Source organism: Amphiprion ocellaris, chromosome 6, assembly GCF_022539595.1.
Source record: "Amphiprion ocellaris isolate individual 3 ecotype Okinawa chromosome 6, ASM2253959v1, whole genome shotgun sequence".
Lineage (NCBI taxonomy): Eukaryota > Metazoa > Chordata > Actinopteri > Pomacentridae > Amphiprion > Amphiprion ocellaris.
Window position 1 is genome coordinate 38,995,861 of NC_072771.1, and position 24,298 is coordinate 39,020,158.

The 24,298-nt window shown below is 39.0% G+C and overlaps 1 protein-coding gene across 1 annotated transcript in view; it reads right to left on the reverse strand.

Annotated features, from left to right (window-relative positions):
- The window catches only part of npffr2a (neuropeptide FF receptor 2a), a 43,291-nt gene extending 26,826 nt beyond the window's left edge, over nt 1-16,465 (reverse strand). Inside the window, exons 1-2 of the mRNA XM_023288320.3 lie at nt 16,256-16,465; nt 6,993-7,327 (exon numbers count right to left, since the gene is read on the reverse strand). Of these exons, the coding sequence (XP_023144088.1) occupies nt 6,993-7,320 (328 nt within the window). The 5' untranslated portion in view covers nt 7,321-7,327; nt 16,256-16,465. The remainder of the gene's footprint in view (nt 1-6,992; nt 7,328-16,255) is intronic.
- Between the last annotated feature and the right edge of the window lie 7,833 nt (nt 16,466-24,298).

The window sequence follows — 24,298 nt, forward strand, 5'->3', positions numbered from 1 at the left end:
TAATATACAGATAAACAGGTAGTGTGTGTTTATTTAAATTTACATTCATATATAATCTTTGAGGTTTTCTCCAAAGCCACATTTTAAAGTCAGTTTTATTGATTGATATAGAAAATGTTGTTCTGCACTCAGCAGGCAGTGACTGCAGACGCTAGTTGTCAGAGCTTTATGAAACCACATTTTCACTGACAGGTTTCCATTTTTACATGTCTACACCACACTGTGAGCTCATTAACTGGCACACAGACCTCACATTTCTTTTCTAACTGTTATTTACAAGTAAAAAAAATAGGAATTAAAAGAATATTATTATTCACAGCGCAGCAGATGTTGTTTACTGGTGTGTTTTTGAAATGCCGAAGCGAGAAGAGGGTTTTTTAAGCGCTGCATAATTAGAAATGCAATAATCAATCAAGTACTTCATTTATCCCTTAAGGAGCAATTCATGGTGAGCAAAAACCACAACAGCACCTTCAGCATTCAGTACAACAACCGATCAGTAAATATGCAGTATGTCAGGGCGCTTCTCTTCCCTCTCATGGATATTATTCGATAATTTGATTGCCTCTGGAGTGCAGCTCAGCTTTCTTGTGTTTGTTTTGTGAGCTGGAGATTCATAGTGCACTCCTGAAGGTGTTATTACACACTCATTATGGAGCACCTGTGGGAGGTAGTCAGTGATACCGTACGCTTTACTGAGTGCTTATTTTTCTTTTTTTTATTATTAACAGAACTGTACCAGGGATCATTGGGCTTTTGTGACTCCTGTTAAAGGGATGCAAACCAACAAATTAAAGAAACTGATTAAAATAGTTTTAATCCTCTGAGCCCTGAAACCCGCCGATGAGTTTGAAAGGCTTGTTATCTTTAAAAATTGGCTAAATTACACCATTTATGAGGTAAGAACAGAAAGAATTGTTGGATTTTCAACTTTCTGACGGTACTTGAACTACTCCTCTGACCCTGTTCATCATGATATTGATCAGTTCTTCAGAAAACTCATGAACACCAATGACTTTCATGCATGTATGAGTCATTTTACAAGAAGATAACAGCATATGTTGCACTGTTTTGACAACTTGATCTACTTTATCACACTTGGGAGCCATAATGAAGGGCAAAAAGTTAACGTATGTAGCACAATCCAGCGTAGCGTACAACCGGAGAATGGAAACAAAGCCGTCTGATAGCGCCGCGTGACGACGTATTCATCCGCTGCCCTCGTCAACTAGTTCCACATAACCAGTTCTGACGTAACAACGAAACGTCGTAGGTCGAGGACGTCATAAACCGAGGACCCCCTGTATTCTGAATGTCTTATTTACAAATTCACCAAAAATGAAGCATTTGCACGAACAAAAACCCTACTAATAGGAAAAAAAATCAGCTGTAGCCAACAGCCGCATGAAAAAAATTCAGGGACTTTTTGGATGAACTGGACTCAACTGCAGGGTGCGTTTACAAGATAGAAATATGGAAAATTAAAAATGTCAGTAGAAAAATATCTATAGTATGTAGAGGCACCATTTTATTTAAAAAAAACAGTAATAGTTTTGCTAAATTTTTGTAAAATAAATAATCAAAGAAGCTCACTATTCATTTTTTCTTATGATTTATGATATAGCCATCATACTACACAGAAGACTTTTTCTTGTAATTCTCTGCACTTTTAGCTGTGGTTGTTGTTTCCATAGAGGTGCAGGAATTTAAACTGCAGTGAAAAATGAGCCCACAGTGAGTAAAAATTTGACAGGAGCCAAAGATGCTGAGAAACTGCTTGAGGGTTTAGAGGGTTAATAAAAAGAGGTAAAATGTGCTGCGAGGATCCTCCTTTTACCTCGTATGAGCAGAGCTTGCGTAAGCCATAGTGTCTTCTGAGGAGTAGCGTTTGTGTTCTCAGCCAACTTTATTTCCTCGTCGTACACAGCTCCCATATTGGTGAGCTTTCACAGTCTCAATACTTTCACTATGAATAGTTGTTGCCTTTCTAAGAAGGGGTTTTTGAGGAGATTATCTTCGCTTTTGTCTTTGCTGAATAATCTGCTGCAAAGCTAATAAGCTTTCATTCTGTTTACTTATGGTAGCTGCAAGCTGTCTGTTTATATTTCACGATTTAATGCTGAGTTATGTCATTGCAGCAGGGATTAAATCCTACAAAGCATCCAGCTGGATTTCCTCAAACTGTTCGTCAGGGTCTGACGTGTTCCTGATTTCGTGATTATTTTTGGGGGGGAGGATGCTTAATCTGCTACTTTCAGCTCTTGCAACGGCACAAGAGGTGGATAATTCATGTGTAACTTTAATCTCACCAATTGGTCGATTTAATCATTGTATCACATCTTTAAGCTTCTCCTGACTCTGTCTGGGCCTTCGGGGGATGTCTACTCATGACGGGAAGCAAAATCAATCTGTGTCATGTTATGTGACAGAAATCGATCCATTTTCCTTCTATTTCTGACCATTTCATAAACAGAAATGTCCATTCTGCTTATGCATATTTATTTAATATTATTACATTTCTATTATTTTGGCATTGGGGATTTTCCTTTCATGTTTGGTAAATCCTCTAATGGGGGTGCTAGAAACTCCTCCTTGCAAGAAAAAATTATTATTATTATAGGAAAATGAAAAAGGCAATTGATGTACAGTCACTGTGCAGGAAATCTTTTGTCACTCATGGACATTCTGATGGTTAACTAAAGAGACGTGCTTTCAGGCTTTTCGTTCTTTTCAAAGTGACTCTCCACATTGTGCTAGATTAATATCAAAGTCATTTCAAAAGGCTTGAAAAAATACATTTTCATCCAAATCCTCTTACTCTTCAAAACTGGTGGCCTCAAGTTCAGTCATTTCGGGAATCATGGTGAATTATTATTTGGGGAACAGAAAAGGTTAAGAACTCCCTGCAGCTGCTATATATGAGAAATATGAAGACTCTGAACACTCGGCTCCTGTCACTCACCTCAGAAACCTCTTGTGAAATTTATGTCATCATGAGCCAGCTGTCAAGTCAAATTAGCACCATGTGCAAAAAGCCTTGTTCTTACTTGTGAGGGCGGGAAGGCATATCTTCTCTCTGGAACCTCACAACATCGACTACAATGTACACCACCGGCCTCACCAGAAAGCCCGTATTTAATGCAAGCTAAAAAAACAAGGCAGCCCTGCAGTTTGTGAAATAATATCAGTGACTATGGATTAGTTTTGAAGGTTAGTAAAAGGCAGGCAGCTTTGTGAAACTGTAAAGCCTCATTGCACACCAGAGAGCAACATAACTGGTCCGAGGAAAAGGGGAGAGGACAGTTTTTCCACATAGTTCTCTCATTCTTGTCACAATGGAAGGAAAAATGTAAAGATTGACCTGAGCATGGCACCACCGGAGAACGAGTTGTGCTCTGGATATTGGTTACTTTAGGAAATCCCAGACTTTAGAGGCAGACCTACAGATGTCATTTGAAAGTCCATCCATCATCGATACAACGCTTAATCCTCATTAGGGTCGTGGGGAGCTGGAGCCTATCCCAGCTGACTTGGGCAAAGGCAGGGGACACCTGGACAGGTAACAGTCTGTCCATTTGAAAGTCCCAAATAGTAAAAATGTGTTTTATTGTGATTTGAGGTGTGCAATAAAAGCTCTACAAATTTGAAGAGGCTGAGCACTGTCACTGTTCCAGCTCCTCCACAACTATATAAGCTCCCAGATTTACAAGCCAGTAAGAACTTTATCCAGTTTCCATGTAGATGTCGAGTAACCAATAGTCACTGAGCTAAATGTTTGTGTAATCCTGCCTCGTCACTGCAGGCCTCCTCTGAGATTATCCTTTCAGAAACAGCAGCTGCATCACAGTCCAACAGATTTATGTACTTGCTGTGTTTGCTAACTTTAAAATGAACAAATCACACCAAATGTCCTGCTGTTGGCTGCAAGAGTGAACACAAGAGTCTCTGTGCACCCCCAGCACCTGAGGAGCTGAACATCCAATGGATTGCTTTTATTTTTGATGGCAATGTCCCCACAACAATAGGACAATTCTTGTGTTAGTACATTGCCTGGTCATTGTGACTAAAGTTAGCATTAGTTTAGCATACAGACAGGTCAGAGCTCTATGGAAGCTGTAAAGCTCCATAAGGGAGTGTCCCACATTGCCAACCTTCAAAACTCACTTAAAACAGTGGCTGAAAGTCAACCAGTCTTATGACCCTTTACTTCTTTGTGTACTCTTTGTATGTGCTTTTATGGTGACCTATCGTCCTTTTATAGTGATCTATTGTCCTTTTATAGTGATCTATTGTCCTTTTATAGTGATCTATTGTCCTTTTATAGTGATCTATGGTCCTTTTATAGTGATCTATGGTCCTTTTATGGTGATCTATTGTCCTTTTAAGGTGATCTATTGTCCTTTTATGGTGATCTATCGTCCTTTTATGGTGATCTATCGTCCTTTTATGGTGATCGATTGTCCTTTTATAGTGATCTATCCTCCTTTTATGGTGATCTATTGTCCTTTTATGGTGAGCTATTGTCCTTTTATTGTTATCTGTTGTCCTTTTATAGTGATCTATCGTCCTTTTATAGTGATCTGTTGTCCTTTTATTGTGACCTATTGTTCTATGTTTCACTGTTATGCTTTTTGTTTTAACCTGTCTAGGGACTGTGGATGTAAATTAGTATTATTGCTATAGTCCGGCATATTTACGTCTATTGCTGTCTAAATAGACTTTCATTAATGTGCACTGTCCCTAACAAATAAATAAATAAACAAACAATAAATAAGCTGAGGGCTGTTCAGAGATGTTGGAAACTTAAAGAGTGATTTGAAGTCAATAAACAAGGACTGGGTGGCTCACTGTGTTGTCACCTTCTGTTTTTCAGTGCACCCTAACCTGAGCTGCTGTTTCCATCTGTCTGCTCCTCTCCTGGTCTACTGTGCTCACATATACTGCATTTTAATACAGCCAAATTTATCATAAAACTACTCTCTTTTACATAATTTTTCTGTTTCTGTGTCAGACAGTGGAACAACTATAAAGTAGTGAAATGGTTAATAATTTAATTAAGACTGCATGTAAACTGGCAGTCCCTTTTCGCCTGCTGCTCTGCAACACTGAAATATTGCTTTGATAACCGCTACACTGTCGGCCAAAACAACGGCCGTGCTATTAATTTGTCAATATGTCCTAATCAAACGATCGCTCAGAGAGAAAGTTAGAAGTGACCGAATGTCATGAACTGTCAGCTGCTGTGTGGTCAACTGCTTTTCTCCACACTGACATTCGCACATGCAGAGATAGTCTTCTTCCTTAAGTTGCCATGTTAAATAAGAGATCATTTGCATTTAAAGCTACAGACACTGAAACACATTTGTTCAGAGCAGGGTTAAAACCATCTTTGTGGTATTTTTAAGCTGAAAAATTGTAAGACACCTTCTTGGGACATGTGAGACTTTCATTAATTTGCTAAAAAAGAGGCACAATGTGGGACCTGTAATGCTAATGTGTTAACATAGTAATGGTTTGCCAAATGAGAATGTATGTGTCTAAACGTTTGTCAGATATGAGGCAGTTAATCCATGGTTTGCATCTCCAGAGAACTGTGGATGAGCTTTGCTCCAGAAGCTCATTAGCTGATGATGTTTGGCACAGAAGAATTACACATTTTAACTAACATGATTTTAAAGCTTTCCACAGAAACATTAAACTGCAACTGAGACTGACAGCAATTAGGCAATGTAACCCTCTGAACTCGGTGGGTTTGAAAAACATGTTATCTTTCAAAAAGCTGCCAAAATTATGCCATTTATCAGAGCCAGAAACTGAAAATGCAAAGAATCGTTGGATTTTTTGCTTTTTGATGGCACCTAAACTACTTTATTGAAAGTCTGGTAAAGCTTAAAATTTTGTCCATCCATCCATCCATATCTCTGCTCAGGTTCTGCTTGCATTGTAGTCATGTGATTAGTGTCTGAAATGTACAAATAATCCAGCTTTAAGCAGCAGGGACTCTGTGTGGACTCCAGAGGTATGGAGGGGAAAAGGTGCATAAAATGGATGAATAAAACATCCATCCATTATCTATACACTGCTAAATCGTCATTAGGGTCGAATGGGGGGCTGGAGTCTATCCCAGCTGACTGAGGGTGAAGGCAGGGAACACCTGGACAGGTAACAGTCTATCACAGGGCTACACATAGAGACAAACAATCACACTCACATTCACACCTACGGACAGTTTACAATCATCAATTAATCTCAACAGGAAGCCGGAGTACCCGGAGAGAACCCACGCATGCACAGGGAGAACATGCAAACTCCATGCAGAAAGATCCCAGGAAGGAGGATCTTCTAGCTGCAACCACCGAGTCACTGTGCAGCCCTGATATTTCATCAGAATCAATTCATTCTGCATAAATTTGCCACAAATGACACATTTTCAGTTACTAAGGTATGCAAAGAAGCAAAAAAAATTCTGTACTCCATGGTGCAACCAAGAACCCATTAGTGACTCTGCTCTACAGACATTTGACAAAAGTTATTTTCGCCTGAACAGCACAGCAAAGTTTTTATCAACTTTGTCAAATAATATAAAAAACTTAAACTCTCTTATGCAGCCATGAGTCATTTCTGAATTCTCTCTACTTCTGGCCATGTTTGAGCTGTTTCCATAGAGATACAGGACAGACACTGCAGTAAAAAACAGGCTTACAGCGAGTAAATATGTGGTGAAAAGGAGTAAAAACAACCTGAAACTGCTTGGGGTTCATTTTTTTTAATGAACCGAAGTGTTTGGTGTTGTCTTGGTTGTTTTTGTTTGACCTGGAGTGGAGTTTAATGTGTTACCGAGTCCATCCAGTAGTTGTTGAAGTATTCCAGTCAGGGCCAACTGACTGATTCACATTTTCCATGACCGCTCTGCCAGCTCAGGTAAACATTTCGAGCTTTGACACAACTCATCAGACAACACACTGAAGGCTTCTAATTGTGGTCCCGCTCACCTGTAATTATGTTATCCAGCAGTGTTGTGGGCATGCAGAAAATCCCGACCAGGAGGTCACTCACAGCAAGGTTTAGGATGAACAAGTTGGTAACAGTTCGCATGTTTTTGCTCCGCAGCACGATGAAGCAAACCACTGCATTCCCCACCATGCACACGAGGAAGATGAGCAGGTAGGACACGATGAAGATGGCCGCTGTGGACGGCTGGTGCAGGTAAAATCCAACATATGTGATGTTGTTCCTGGGTATGACGTACTCCACGGAGGAGTTGTAAAACGTCCAGTTGTCATACAGTTGAGTCGAGTTGTTATCGGGTCCTTCGTTCATTTTAAACCTGCAAAATAGAAGCAGAAGACTTCGTGGTGAATCAGTTTTTAAAGTGCGGTTTCAGAGAATGACAAAGTAGTTAAGGCCTGAGAGTTTTATCTCAACTGAAATTCCATCTACTTACTACTTCTACCTCATAAATTAACATTGTTACATTCAGTTGGTAGATATTTTAATGTAACCTCTCAGAAAAGCTCTTAACATTTCTGATACTGCAATGATGAAAGGAATTCTTTGTATAAGTGAAACTTTAATGTAATGTGCCCACGTCAGTAATACCTGATTGTCTGGAGCATATGCAGGGTTTCTTTAATCTATCACAGCTCATTGGTAGACTCCATGTGTTGTTTTTGGTGCCTGTGTGCCAATATTGTAGCCGGATTTGGTGTCTGATGTCTGTTTAGCTGTCTCTATCTCATTTCAATGTTCAACCTCAATCAGTATTTTATTTCACGCAATGACAAATGAATTGTGAAACTAATTAGTGATGGAACCAGAAACAGGGTTCCATTTTCACTGAGTAGTGAACTTTTAATTTTTCATTTTAGTTCACGGCAGTTACAGTTTAAGCAAGTCTCTGTCTCCTTCTTCCCTCCCATGCTTCTGACATTTTTTTAATGACTGACTCCAATACTAGAATAAGCTTCAGTAAAATCCTGTATTTCAGCCCTACAGTCCTGATCGATATATCGCCCAAAAGCCTTATTCTAATTCAAACTAAGGAGCAGAGATTTTAACTGGCTTTTGAGCAATTCTTCATTCTCTATCAAAATAGTGTTTGAATAAAAAATATGCTACATCACATAAGTGAATAAGGCAGGTGACAATGTATGAACACATGAGAGCAGTAAGGACCTGAGGGGAACTGAGAGGCAGGTGAAAGCTGTTTTCCGGTGAGTTGTTTGACCCATTATTAATATATAATGTTAAGTGGCAATTTTTGGTTGCAGTACACGTGTGAAGTGATCATTATTTCCTTATGGATGTACATAATTTAGCATGATGGCAAAGCCTCTGAGCTCTTTACACAGTTCTTTGTGGTAAAAGTGCTGCATGTTGACAAGTTGATGCCAGCTGTTACACAGTCAAGCCAAACAGCCATTAAGAGCTCCGACAGTCTGACATGTTTTAATTAACGTGTAATGGATAGAAACGGTTTGATAGAGCACACAGCAGGAGCTTCAAAGCACTTCAGTTTGTCAAACTGCAGCAACCCTACACGAGGAGGGAATAACAGAATAAAGGGCAGAAAGATAATCATCTTTTTAAAAAAGCAAACTAAGAGATGCATGAAAGGGACTTCAGAGAAGATCTGTGATTTGGATAAAACCTTGCTCTTCCTGTGTGTTAACAGTTTTTTTTTTTTTTTTTACAGTTCAGTTCCATCAGCTGTACTTAAACCTAATTAGTAATTTTCTAAATGACAGGCCTCATACATATAGAGAGCAATACCAATATCAGAGTAACACTGTTTTTCTCTGGAGATAAAACTGAAAGCAGAGAAAGAACAAAGCCAAAGTCAGTAACGCATTCTCAAACAAGACAACTGCGATGCATTTTGTTCAGCTGAGGATGTTTTTTGAGTGATTTCTTACCGTTTCGTGCAAAAATGTGATGATTTGCTGCCAAAACCCGAAGTTTAGTGATTTTTCAAAAGGTAAATCACTCTGTCACATCCTTAGCAGTTTATTTGCTGAAGGTACAATGTGCCTGAACATACCTTTTATAAATAAAGCGTTGTGATGATACACAGATTTCCTATCCAATAATGTTTTTACTCTAGGTGTAATATGCTTGTTTGGTACAGACTGCAGTAAAATTCACATCAACGTTTTTCTATTTGTTTCAGCGGAAAAGAAATATAAAATTGTGACTCACATTAGTATATGTCATTCAGCCTTAGTTAAACCTAGCATTTACTTCCATTATCAATGAAATTTTCCTTATTCGTTTCCTTCCTCTGTAAATAAGGGCTAATTGTAAATCAAATTATGTTTTATTTGGGAAAGTTTTCGAACAAAGCAACTAATTTCAGAAAGCCACATTGGACTCCTGTAACCTTTGACTATTTGTATAAACGGATAAATTGATTGGATAAACGGATTCAATTAAAACCGCAGTACAAAAGTTTGTCTCCCTCTTCTGGCAGTGAGAGTACTTACAGAAGGCTCTGGTCGACTGTTTCACTTGACATTGTGATATAACAACGAATTTTAATGAATCTGTCCTGGAAAACCTTTTACACTGTGTCTCTAAAAACTCTCAGTCTGTTGATGTGAGCCCGTACCATATTCCTTGCTGCTGATGGCTTTTTAGATGTTTTCTCTGAAGTTTCTTTCTTATCTTCAGTCCTAGAAACTCCTCTAAACGCTCCATCGTACTGCTACCTGTTGTTTCTACTGCATCTCCACAGATACTTCCCTCTGGTTCACCATTGCAGGAAAACACCCCTCAGACTTTTGATTTAAAACTCTGTGATATACTGTGAAATACAGACAAATCTACCCAGTGCTAATGGGCTTAATCAGGGCCATGTGAACTCATTTGCCCTGGATTTAATGGAGGTTTATTGTCCTGCACTTTGGTTCTAACACATACAAAAACCTGCTGCACCCATCATTTCTACCTGCTGACCTTCTTGTTCATCTACGTGTTCTTTCCTTTAATTGCTGCTAATATAGCCATTTCCATTTCATTAGGCAGAACCCATTAAATACATGATGCTATAGAGCAGATCCTATTGTTGGAGAAAGTTTCAGTAGAATTTCTGATGACTGAAAGTTTCATTAATTAAAAGCAAATTGCATAATTTCAAACTTATGGACGACATTCTGTTTAATAATGTGATTAAAATTTAAATTCTCAACCTCATGTCTTATTCGGGTAACTGAAAATGCCTTTTACAAGTTGATTTTCTATTATTGTCTGCAGTACTTGGAAATGTTACCCGTTTACTGAATTTAGCTTCACGCAAACATCCAGGAAAATATGCCAACAAGAAAAGCACTGAGAGCACAGTCCTCCTCCAAGGCTGCTCAGTCGTCGTATGATTTCCGATGGATGAAATCTTGGAAAAAAAAAGTTGTGGCAGAAATCACAGCACTAAAGAATGTGGCCATTTAGTATAGATGTACCTACAAACAAAGTTACCTTGCCCTGAGCACAGGCGTGTGTTCTGCATGTGTATGTTATGTACGGATACCGAATCACATGACCTAAATACGTAGCGGGCGGCAGGAATTGATGGGACTCAGAAACACCCCCACAATTTAATCAGTTTCCTTGGATCATTTCTGATGGATAAGTCCTGATAAGTCCTCAGTGGTGGATTTGTAGTAGGATCACAATCATGTGATCATCAGCAGGCAGCTGACGTAGTGTTCACTTGTTGTCATGGTTACAGTGACGCCGTGCCGCTATCTGGCAATGATACAGAAATCTTTAGCTAATCTGTGGATCCAGACTATAAGCCGCATCACTGCCAAAATCTACCGTACTTTCCGGACTATAAGCCGCTACTTTTTTCTCAGGCTTTGAACCCTGTGGTTTAAACAACAATGCGGCTAATGCATGGATTTTTACGGACAAATGAGCTTCATGCCGTCAATACGTTCAGCCTCGTCACATCAGAATGAAATTACCGAACGGGTCACAGTGGACCAATGAAACTGTTTGAATTAAATCAAACACATTCACACTAAATTCTTCAGATCAGTTATTTTGGGCTTCATGCACACACCCTCATCATGGAAAACACAGAGAAATGCATATGATGCAGCTTTTGAGTTGAAGGAAATTGATCTGCCTGTCGAAGAAGGAAATAGAGCTGCTGCAGTAAGCTAGTATCAATGAGTCCATGGAGAGACGTTGGAGTGGGCAGCGTGAAGAACTGACTCAGTGCGTTTTACTGCCGTGTTACTGCCGTGTTGCTGGCACTGTTCAAAAAAAAAAAAAAAAAAGCATCTATTTAATTAAAAGTTAAAAAAAATCTTTCAGTGTAAATATCTCATGTTACAACGCGGACACCTGTAGCTTATAGACAAGTGCGGCCTGTGTATGTACAATTTCATTTTAAATTTAATGGGTCTGGCTTATATTCAGGTGCGCTCAATAGTCCAGAAATTACGGTAATCAAGTGGCCCTTGTGTCATTTCTGACCTTCCCTGGAAATTTCAAACGTACGCTTTCTGCCTGTGAAATTTTAGAGCTTTGCATCAGATGAGTGTAGCTCTTGTGGTTATGAATCGTTCTCATTATGTCTGAGGGAAACTGTCATCCTGATCGGATACAACTTGCTTGCTTGAGAACCAAAGCAAAATTAAGGTGGAAGAAAGCATATTTTCTTTGCTGTCAAGCTGGCTCACAGTGTTTTACTTATGTTTACACGTTAAATTACCTCCTTTCACATCTCCTGACCATTTCAAACTCCCTCCTTTATGACTGGTGCCAACAGAAATGGCTCCAAGTCGGGGCCATTTTCTGGAATGTGGCTGCGCTCCGTTGACACTGATAAACCTCATAGCTGGTAAATTTGCACTAAAGGCTCACCACTGCTTTCTCCATGTGAGATGAATAAAAAATAAATGTGAATAAAACATGAATGGGCAAATGGCGGGCATGGGTGGCTAACCGAGGGAAGTATAGACTATGAAAGCTCTTTAATGGCCAACTCTGCTGTTTTAATGACTACTAAAGAGCTGAAGGACTGAGGCGAATGTAGACCTAATTAGAGCTAAAACTGTGCAATTTCTAAGATTTCAATCACAGTCCCTTTCTCTCTGGGGCTTCAAATGAATCCTGCACACAGCTAATGGTGTTTTTCTGTGTTCGGCTTGCAGCCTGGTTACTTAACACCTGTGTGTAAAAGGCAGCAAGATAAGATCCACAAAACACCTATAACATACTCTGTTAAAAAGAAAAAAATACATTGAAATTCCAGCTGTGGTTTCCAGAAGGCTACTGTAAAATCAGTGAAAAATTTTCTTCATTTACAGTAAAGAAATGTGTTGATATTGTTGATTTTACGGTTAAAAATGTGCTTCATTATGTATTTTACTGGAAAAAAATGTTTTAAATGTAGTTTTGCTTAAAAATTGACATGAAAATACCTCTAAGATAGTGTTTGTGACATACTATAAATATTAAATTAATATTTTCATTATCAACACAACAGTTATTGTATTTAACATTTAATTCAATTCAATTCAATTTTATTTATATATCGCCAATTACAGTCAAATTGTCTCGTGACGCTTTACAGAACCCATATCCCTGAACCCCCAGAGCAGCCCTAAGGAGACAGTGGCAGGAAAACACCCTTTTAACAGGGAAAAAAACCTCGAGCAGAACCCGGATCTTTATGTGGGGGGACCCATCTGCTGCTGGCCGGACGGGTTGAGAGGGACAGAAGAGGTAGAGAGGTAGAGATAGAGGGATAGAGGGGTAGAGAGGTAGAGATAGAGGGGTAGAGGTAGCGATAGAGAGGTGAGGGGGGGGACACAAGGACCATAAAACACACAGTATGATACATGCATGATAAGACAGATGATACATGCAAAGTACAACTTACATGGAAACTGATTATAGTTTACTGCTATGGTGTATGGCTCTGGCATTAAATATACTACATATATAGCTGGTGGTAAATTCAAAAATATGTAGACGAGCAAATCAATTATAGTGATGGCAATGCAGAGTAGATTGATGGAAATGGGCAGCTGGAGGTGGGAGAACCACCACAGATCTGAAGCATCCAGCTCCAGCTGTGTTTTTTTTTAGCGTGACATATATGTAAAAATTCTGGTTCAAGCTGTCATAAATATTAACGCATATGTCTGTTAACACAAAAGTACATCAATCTGGCAGAAGGTATGAACTGTATTTTTAATATAAGATAAATGCAATAAATTGCCATATTACTTTCTTAGAGAAGAGCCACAAAACAGCTATAACATGTACTGTAAAAAAAAAAGTATTTTTATGATAATATTCCAGCATCTGTGGTTTCAGAATGCAACCATAAAATTACAGTGAAAGATTTTCTTCATTTACCGTAATGTGTTGATATTGTTGATTTTACGATTAAAAAATGTGCTTCATTCCATATTTCACTGGAAAAAAATGAGTTTGAACCTTTAAAAAAAATTTAATTTTTCTTGAAAATTTCCATGAAAATACCAATAAGGTAATGTTCATATTTCCATTATCAGCTCAATACTTTGTATACTTAACATTTAATATGTGCATTGTTAGCGTGACATATGTGCAAAAAATTATGGATATAGCTTTCATAAATATTAAAACATATGTCCGTATCAGCATCAGTCATCTCACACAGTAAATGCAACACCAATGCCACCTAGAAATGAGATTTGTTCTTGCATCAAAAGACGAGGGAGAGCAATACTCCTCAGGGTCACACTTATTAGAATGTGATCATTGAAACATTGAACCCCAGGTCATATAACACCCGTCATGTTTGCATTAGACCTGACATGTCACATCTGCTGTTGAGGACAGTTCAGGATGTGATGAGCATCAAAAATATGTAAGAACAGCATGCAAGAACTAAGAGTTCACTCCATCTCTCTCTACACCAAGGAGTTGCTTTGCTTGTATTTCTTCAATGTTTTCACAATATCCAGTCTCCTGTAGTCACGCTCACATACGCTCACAGCTTTACATCTTTTCAGAGCTGTACACTGTCAGATTGTTGATTGCTTTTGGTGTTTATGCTCCAGGAAGATTGTGGTCCCACTGCAGCCCTGTCCTCCCAAAAGTTCCATTCCTATACAGCCAAACTGCACTCTCACGCAGCAGTTTGAAAGAAATCTAGTTTAGTTCTGAAACAAACATATTTTCTCACTGTAGCACTGTGATATAGTAGGAAAGACTTCCGCATTGAAAGAGTCTGTGGGAGACGGATGGAGGCAGAAATCAGAAACAGGACCAAGGAGGAACTCAAATGGGACCATTATTCTTAGACTAAAGTTTTACTTGTTTTTATTGTGTTTTGGTCAAGTTTAGGCACCAACACTACAGAGAATATCGTGCTTTGGTTGACACTTTTAACGACTAACTGCTTCTGAGGGTGTTGATAAGGTCTAGGCACCAAAATGAGTTGGTTAAGTTCAGGAAACAGAATGTTTTGAGTTGAAGTTTGACACTTCTACAGCATGTTTGAAGCTTCTCCTCCATTTTTCTGGGTTAGGAGAGTGGCATGTCCCACCTCTTCTAATATGTGACTGATTGGCTGAAAAGAAGCAACAGGAAAGCAGTACAATGTTGATTTGAAACATATTTGTGATCACAAATGAGCACAATTGAGGAGATCAAATGTTTCCTTCATAACCAAGCTGATATCGCACCTTAGCTGTATAGGAATGTATTTTTTTGGGAGACAGGGCTAACACTTAACTCTGATTAGTGGTTTTGTTTATGCTGAAACTGAAAGCTTTAAGCTGGGGTTAACATTAGCAGCAGCTCATAATGGAAGAATCCGTTCTCCACATTCTCGTCTGAGCCCCATTTTTTATCAGGAGCATCACTCAATAGTACAAGACTGGAAGTGGAAAAGTGGAAGAACAATGCAAGCTGATTTCAAAACATCCAAGAAGAAGTGTACTCAATAAGGACTTCATGGATCCAGATGTGAATTGGGATGTGCTTTTAGCAGTTTGCTTGACTATGAATGAGAGGTTTGCGTTTTGCCAATGTACTGCACGGTGCAGAGATAATGTATTACACTCAATTTAATGGTACTCAGATTTTTTTCTCACCAAAAAATGTCACAAATCCTATCTTTTGTCGAAATTTTTCGTTTTTTTTATTTGGCAAACAAATTTCCTGTGCAGGATTTAAAGCCAATCCGAGGAATAATTAAACATTTTCTTACAGTATAATCTCATTAAACTACCACAACAGTGTGTTCATTAGCAGTGAAGAGAGATTTTTACCCAGAGCAGGACTGCAGGCCGGAGAGCTTCCCTTCGGACTGACTAAGTTTTAATCTGAACAACAGCAGCGTGTGGCAAACATGCTTCATATTATGTCCTAACATGCAGGTCCAGCGGGTTTTGAGGCTAGTGCTGCAACACTCTGCACATCTCCCACATAAAACAAGAAACTGAGCCTTTATGAGCCTCTAGAGGGGTCACTATACCATATGACTTCTTTAATTTTTAACTATATTTATATGTGTAAATGTGCCATTCCAGTCCTTCCTGCACCATAATTAGGTTTTATATTTCTGTTTTCCATTTTGCATGTGTGAAAACAGTCATTGCAGAATGGCTGCATTAACCACGGTTCTATTCAGTCTAGGATATTTTTCACTCTCCAGCACAACAACCATCAACACTTAATGGAAATGTTCAGGAGATGCCACTGGACATTTACTATCTAATTATATGGCATGAAAACCCAACTCAAATTCAAAATTTAGTCGTTTTATTACAATCCAACAGTAGATTCTGTAATTTAAACATTTTTTAAAATTCTGCTTCTGGTGATCAAGACTCCATCAGCAACTAAGACCAGAGAAAACACGCAGCTTCATGCGCAAACGGGGCGCTCACAGCAGTCTCCACTTTGCAGGCGTTGACGGATCACACCGAGAACTTTGTGCATCAAATAGTGAACTGGATGGAGATACGAGGATCTGACAATGCGTAAAGACACGCATGACTGACTGCTCATGGACAAAGAGGTTTCTGTGACCAAATGCAGATCTGCGCATCAAAGCTGCGACAACTGGCTGTCCATGCGCACAAATCATGCGCAACTGAAAGCCCCTAATCAGCCTTTAACCAGATTTAACCGCGACAAAGTCCAACTTGAAGAAGTCAGTCCAAATGGAAATTAGTTATTTTCTTTTTTAATCAATTGTATAGTTAATTTCCCACCTGTTGCCACAGTTAATTTGAAGTCGTCTTACCTTGTTTCAAATCAAGTTGAAGGCAGTTAGTGCGCTTTAGAAAAAAGAAAGTAAAAAAAGTCCAATTTGCTCCGAACAAGACATACGTTTATCACAGATAGAGAAAATACACCGAGAAGCGTGGAGAAAACGGTCGAGCTGCTTTCAGTCCGGCTTCATGCGCGTCGCTGGGAAGCGTTCATGCGGCTCACGATGCGCTCAGACCGCCGCTCCGAGCGCAGTGGAGGATTTCCAGCCCGATCCGTCCCTATTTGATGGTGACGTCGGAACCGAGGGGGTGGGCTGAGAGCTGACTGAACAGGCTAATGGTTGAATGATATCCCCCCTGATCTCCTCCAGCTGCTGCTTGTGAAATGTCAAGAGTCAGCTTTTAAAAAACTAATGGGATGCTGGAAGTGAGAGGGTAGATCACAGATGGTCTGAGCAGGCAGCTCAGTGTTGCTGTACATCCTACTGTAAATGAGAATTAATGTCCACAGCAGGATAAAAGCTCTGCTCAGCTTCTGCTTGCATCGTAGTTACGTGACTAGTGTCTGAAATGTTCAAATAATCCAATTTAAAGCATCAGGGAGTCTGTGTGGACTCCAGAGGTATGGAGGGTAAAGGTGCCAGTAAACTGAATAAAACATCCATCCATTATCAATAATCCCCATTAGGGTCACAGGGGAGCTGGAGTCTTTAACAGCTGACTAAGGATGAAGGCAGGGGACACCTGGACAGGTAACAGTCTATCACAGGGCTACACATAGAGACAAACACTCACACTAACATTAACAATTTAGTATCACCAATTAACCTCAGCATGTTTCTGGACTGTGGGAGGAAGCTGGAGAACCTGGAGAAAACCCACACATGTACAGGAGAACATGGAGACTCCATGCAGGAAGATCCCAGGAAGGCCGGGTTAGTTAATTAATAAATTTGTGTCAGAATGAACAATTAAACTGAGTCTCTTAAAACTGTTACTTTTTGAAGCCTTTGGAAATCGAGCTGTGCAGCGTTCAGCTACTGAGAGGATAGCCTTGATTTTTGAATAAAATGTATAATGTATCTCTAACTCTCATTTTAATCACTCAAAATGTATTTTTCAATAATTATTCCACTAGATACTCCAATCATCTGGATTAATTAAAATTTAAAGATGGTTACGTTTCCCTTCTTTGAAGAAATTAATGCAAGTCTCACATGTTCTCAATATGTCTTTTAAGATTTCAGTTCAAAATCCAGCAAAGATGGTTCGTTTGACCATTTGGCCGGTTTCCCAACAGGCTGCTTCAGTGTCTTTAAACTCAGCTGAGCTTCTGCCCCTTCAGGAAGAAGACTCTCTCTGTGTCTGTGATTGACAGCACGGAGCCACTGAATGTGTTCGAGCAGAGAATTTCTGCTACTTCTAACTTTGTTTCTGCTTCATTTTACGTGGAAGTATTACTGGAGTCATGGCACAGTTGGTGTTTTTAGCTCATGTGTTTGGCGAGTTTGCTAGGCGACGTTATGGTTACAGAATCAGTATTAGGTGTTGCAGAGCAGCAACTTGGAAATGTCCCTGAAGTGACTGCTGGTTAACATGTAGTCTTAATTGGCTGTGTTTCGGTTGCTATTAAATACTTGTTCTGTTGTCTGACAATAGAAAATGTGGTAAATGTGAGCACAGGGAGCAGGAGAGAAGCAAAGGGATGAAACATTGGCTGAGTTCGGGTTGTAATAAAGACCCAGTAACCCACTCAGTTGTTGTAGCATTTTAAGCTTGAACAAATGATAAAACTAGATGAATAGGATGTGTGAATCTAATTTTAGAGCTAACAATGATAAGATTGGAAGACCTAATGTGTCTGCTGAAGTTGTGAGTACACTAAATAATCCTGTGGAAAGCGGCGACCCAACAGAAGCCCATGAAGTCCATATAAGACATGAGACGGGAAGTTCATGTCCTCTCTACGTTTGCACTCGTGAGTTGAAACTTCGGTCACTCTGAGCTAAGCAGAAATAATGCCAATATAGCAGAAATAAAAAGAGGAGGTGGTTAAACCTTTGATACGATTACATCAAATATGTCCTGATTGGGTCTTCAGACGATGGGTTGTGGCTTCCAGAACAGAAGAGGAATGTTTAGAAGAAGATATAAAAGACAATGTAATGCTTTGTGTAGTCAGTTAAAATCTGGAGATTTTGCTCATGTTTGTTCTTACAGCCCTGTATTGAAAAAACATTATTCACCTCGAAGACTTTCTTGAGAATTTTTTAAGGACTCCAACATTTGATTCCTTGACTGTGTGTTGGACGAAGCTGCCTGATCATCCCTGGCCCTCAGCAGCCAGACTGAGTCACAACACAGTCTTTGTTTGCTTGTTTCAAATCAGTCTTAAAGTTTCCACCATCTTCAAATGTCCCTCAGAAAGAGTTTCCACAGAGCTTTGACCTGCAGATGTACGATTAAAGCTAATGCTAGCATTGGCCACACAACATGCTAACGCTAAGGATTTTCTATCGTTGTGGGGATATTACCATCAATAATAAAATAATCTACTGGCTGTTTAGTTTCCTCAGATGCTGGGAGTGCACAGACCCTTGTGTTCACTCCTACAGCCAACAGAAGAACATTTGGTGTGTTTTGTTCATTTTCAAAGTGGAAGAAGAAGCTCCAGAAAGTAAATAAACCTGGTGGACAGCGCTGTATCTTAGTAACACTGAGGAGGCAGGATAGTACACAGTTTGAGCTAGACGACTAATGGTTTGTAATGAGATAGTGGAACTCATGTAATGCTGGGAGAATATCATGTTGTAGGGGGAACTGAGGAGTGGCAGAAGTAATTAAATTCAATTTTATTTATATAGCGCCAACGACAAGTCAAATTGTCTCAAGACGCTTTACAGAACCCATATGCCTGAACCCCCAGAGCAGCCATAAGGAGACAGTGGCAGGAAAACACCCTTTTAACAGGGAAAAAAACCTCAAGCAGAACCCGGCTCTAATGTGGGGGAACCATCTGCTGCTGGCCGGACGGGTTGAGAGGGACAGAAGAGGTAGAAAGGTAGAGATAGAGGGATACAGATAGAGGGATAGAGATAGAGGGATAGAGGTAGAGGGGTGGAGATGGAGGGGGGAGGGGAACAAGGAACATATAACACACAGTTGGATACATGTATGATCAGATAGATGGTACATACAAAATAGAAGCTAATATTGAAATTGATTCATAGTTTACTGTTATGATGTATGGCTCTGGCATTAATATACTACATAAACAGTATGTAGATGAGCAAATCAAGTATAGTGAGGGTGATGCAGAGTAGACTGATGGAAATGGGCAGCTGGAAGCAGTGGGCTGGAGGAAGGTCAGCAGCAGCAGCATCCCACAGATGGAGATTAGGCCAGTTGGTGGGAGAACCACCACAGATCTGAAGCATCCAGCTCTGGGATCAGGGACACTCGGAGAAAGGACACAGGGAGAAACAGAGTGAGTGTAATGCAATCATGGTATATATATATTAAATCTAATGGTAGATAGAGAAGGGCTCAGTGCATCCAGAGAGGTCCTCCAGCAGCCTAGGCCTGTAGCAGCAGAACTAGGGGCAGAACTAAGGGACATCCAAGAGGAAGACTCCAGCTGACCCCCTCAGGGTCCCCCAGTCAGTCCTAACTATAAGATTTGTCAAAAAGGAAGGTTTTAAGCCTGGTCTTAAAATTAGAGAGGGTGTCCACCTCCAGAACCCAAACTGGGAGCTGGTTCCACAAGAGAGGAGCTGATAACTGAAGGCTCTGCCTCCCATTCTACTTTTAGAGATTCTAGGAACAACAAGTAAGCCTGCAGTCTGAGAGCGAAGAGTTCTGCTAGGATAATATGGTACTATCAGGTCTTTAAGATATGATGGAGATTGGTTGTTAAGAGCTTTATATGTCAGAAGAAGGATTTTGAATTCTATTCTAGATTTAACAGGGAGCCAATGAAGAGAAACCAGTATAGGAGAAATATGATCTCTCTTGCTAACTCCCGTCAATACTCTGGCTGCAGCATTTTGGATCAGCTGTAGATGTTTCAAAGAGCTATTGGGACAACCTGATAATAAGGAATTACAGTAGTCAAGCCTACAAGTAACAAATGCATAGACTAGTTTTTCTGCATCACTCTGAGACAGGATGTTCCTAATTTTCACAATATTTGTCAGGTGGAAAAAGGATCGTCCTACAGATTTGTTTTATGTGTGAGTTAAAGGACATGTCCTGGTCAAAGATAACACCGAGGTTCCTCACAGTAGTACTGGAGGCCAATGTAATGCCATCCAGAGTAACTATATGCTTTGAAAGCAATTTTCTAAGATGTTTGGGGCCAAATATGACTTCAGTCTGGTCTGAATTTAGCAGTAGGAAATTATAGGTCATCCAGGTCTTTATGCACCTAAGACAATCTTGCAGTCTAGCTAGCTGATTAGTTTCATCTGGCTTCATAGATAAATACAACTGAGTGTCGTCAGCATAACAATGGAAATTAATACAGTGCTTCCTAATAATATTGCCTAAGGGAAGCATGTATAATGTGAACAGTATTGGTCCTAAGACATAACCCTGAGGAACTCCATGATTAACCCTAGTATGCTCAGAAGAGTCATTGATGACATGCACAAACTGGAACCTGTCTGATAAGTAGGATTTAAACCAGTCCAGTGCTGTCCCTTTAATGCCAATACAATGTTCTAGTCGCTGTAATAAAAGTTTGTGGTCGATTGTATCGAATGCTGAACTAAGGTCCAATAAAATAAGTATAGAGACCAGTCCATTATCTGACGCTATGAGGAGGTCATTAGTAACTTTCACCAGAGCTGTTTCTGTGCTATGATGCACTCTGAAGTCTGACTGAAACTCTTCAAACAAGCTATTCCTTTGTAAATGTTCACACAATTGATTTGCAACTCTTCTTTCCAGAAGTTTAGAGAGAAATGGGAGGTTAGAAATTGGTCTATATTTGGCTAAAACATCTGGATCTAGAGTGGGCTTTTTAAGTAAAGGTTTGATTACAGTAACCTTAAAAGCCTGTGGTACATAACCTGTTACTAGAGAGAGATTAATCAGATCCAACATTGAGGAATTAATTAAAGGTAAAGCCTCCTTGAACAGTCTAGTTGGGATAGGATCTAAAAGACATGTGGATGGTTTGAATGTAGAAACTATTGAAATTAGTTCAGAGAGATGTATGGGAGTGAAAAATTCTAAATATCCATCTGGTCTTACAGCCAATTCTAAAGTATCTGTACTCGATGATACATCTGTGACATTTGTAGGAAGGGCCAGATTAATTTTTTCTCTAATCGTCATAATTTTATTTGTAAAGAAGCTCATGAAGTCGTTACTGCTCAAAGCTAAAGGAATACAAGGTTGAACAGAGCTCTGACTCTTTGTCAGCCTGGCTACAGTGCTGAAGAGAAACCTGGGGTTGTTCTTGTTTTCCTCTATTAAAGATGAATAATATGTTGTCCTGGCATTACGAAGAGCTTTTTTATAAATTACTAGACAAATTTTCCAAGCTACATAAACTTTCTCTAAACTAGTGGAATACCACTTGTTTAAAGTAAACATCCTCATATCTTAGCAGCTTTTATTTTACACCTCCAAGTTTATAACAACCACAAAACACAATAAAACTAGATTTTTACCGTTTCGGACCTTTAAGGTAAACCTTGGCACTGCAGGTTTCTACTCCTCAAACACAACCACAACAAGCTTCAACCTAAAAATAAATTTCACTGCTTTAGCTTATGTTTTGTCTGGATCTAACAGTGTCCACCCAAATCTATAAACCAGGCCTGTTTAAATACAGAAACTGCTGCTGCCATTATTAATCATTTCAATTGAGGCATGCTGTCAGTTTGGAGGTTTAATGCACTGACAGTGTGTCTGACTGGAGACTTTTGCTGCATTTTAATGTCGCTACTGAGTGATATAACAAATGATTGTTGATTAAACTGTCAGGAATTGTTTTTTGTAGATGCAAATTCTTACATTTTAAATACTGGACCTGTCTTTCTCTGTTGTTTTCTTATTAAATGTTAAACTAGAAACACTTGGAAGAGTTTTGCTTGTTGGACTTGCTGTTTAAACTTTATGCTGCATGTAGTGATTGAACAAGCGTCTCCCTTTATAGATGACAGAGAAGAAAAGAAACTACTGTTTTGTTATGTGTACATTCTTATTAAAAAGTTAGGAACTGCTGTTGCTGCTGTGACATTGGTATATGTAAATGATTTGCACTGTTTGATTAGTAATGCTTTGTGTTTTCAAAAGTGATTCATAATCACCCCCATGGTCAGAATTTTAAGTGTTAAAAAGTTAATCTGCTGACAATTTTCGCCTTTGTCCATAACAGAGACCTCAACTATTACAATTCTTCATATTCTATTTTTGTCCAATTAACGATTCAAAGCCCAGCGGTATTCAGGTTAACCTTCTGAACCTCACAACTTGCCGGCAGGATTGAAAGGCATGTTATCTTTGAAAAAAATCAAAAAAATTTCATTATTTATCAAAGCCAGAAACCGTATAAACAGAAATAATGATTGTTTTTTCAATTTTCCAACAATCTATGAACTGCAATCTGACGTGTAGTTCTGTGGGGAAAATTTCCCAAAGCTAAGCCTAGAATTGTTGTATTTTATCAAAAACACTTTTTTCTACATCTTTTTTTTAAAATGCCAAATAATTGCCAATAAATTGTTTGCATTAATGTGATTCTGTAAGAAATAAATACTTGTGGTCTCCGACCTTGAAGCCATTAGTGACTCGGCTGCAGCCAACAGTCACATGACAACAATGTGAGTCATTAATTACTTCTTGGTTGTACAAAGAGTGTAGAATTTTATAAGAGAATTTGGTCCAAATGGTTTATTTCTTGGCATTTTTTAATCTTGGATTTGGTTAAGTCTCTTGACAGAACAGCATAATAGTAGTTCAAGGACCGTTGGAAAATTCAAATTCCAATGATTCACTCTGTTTTTCTGTTCGTGGCTCTGATAAATAGTGAGACCTTTGAAATCATGTAAAGATACCACGCTTCTCAAACCTGCTGGTGGGTTTTGAGGTTCAGAGGGTTAATGTCGGTGCTATTTGAGTGCACTAACATGACATCGCTTTGTCTTATTTGTAGTGAATTACACAACACAATATGTGAAAGCAGTGCTGCTGAGTGTAACCTGGGCACAGTTTCAGATCATCTACCAACCAGAGATCCTTCATGTCCCATGCACTTAATGAACTACACTGAAGTTAGACTTAAAGAAAAAGTTCAAAATCAATTTTCAGCATTGCTACTAGAATAAGGTGAATTTAGCCAATTTGGTCAAAACGTTTTCGAGCTGCTAGTGTGAGATATTCTCTACTATTCAGTTGATCTACACCCTGGTCATGTGGGGCTTTAAAGCTGCAGCCAGGTACTTGAATGTCTAAAATCCATCATTTGTCATCCATGAAATTATGCAAATTTGCTGTATCATGAAACTCAGAAAACACAAAACACTTGCTGCTGGCTTGTTGGCAGATTTTATGATGTTTGCAATATGAAGAAAGAAACAGTTTGTCCAAAGTCCAAAATGTCTTTAGGAGTGTAAACTTATCTTCTCTGGTTGACCTCAGACCTTTTGACTATCATTCCTTCAACTACAGTGGTGGGAAAAAGTTTTTGGACACCTCATACATTTGCATATGTATTGCATTAAGAATCACTTGTAGGTTCACTCTTCAAGTGCATTTTTTTAGTACAGTCACAGCCATAATACTAAACAAATCCTTAAAAAAACCATTAAATACTTAAAAATGAATGATTCCATAAAAATAAGAAATTTTGAGTATTGGGTCATTTTGGTAGAATTTGGTTTTGTTAGTTTTTCGTGTAAAAAATAAACAAAAGAAAATCATTTGTATTTGTGTGTGTCTAATGCAGCTACACCTTTTGAAACACAACAAAATACATAAATATTTCATGATAATGTTTTAGGTTGTGTAAAATTTTAAGGGTGTCCCAAAACTCTTTTCCACCACTGTATTATGCTGAGCTACCA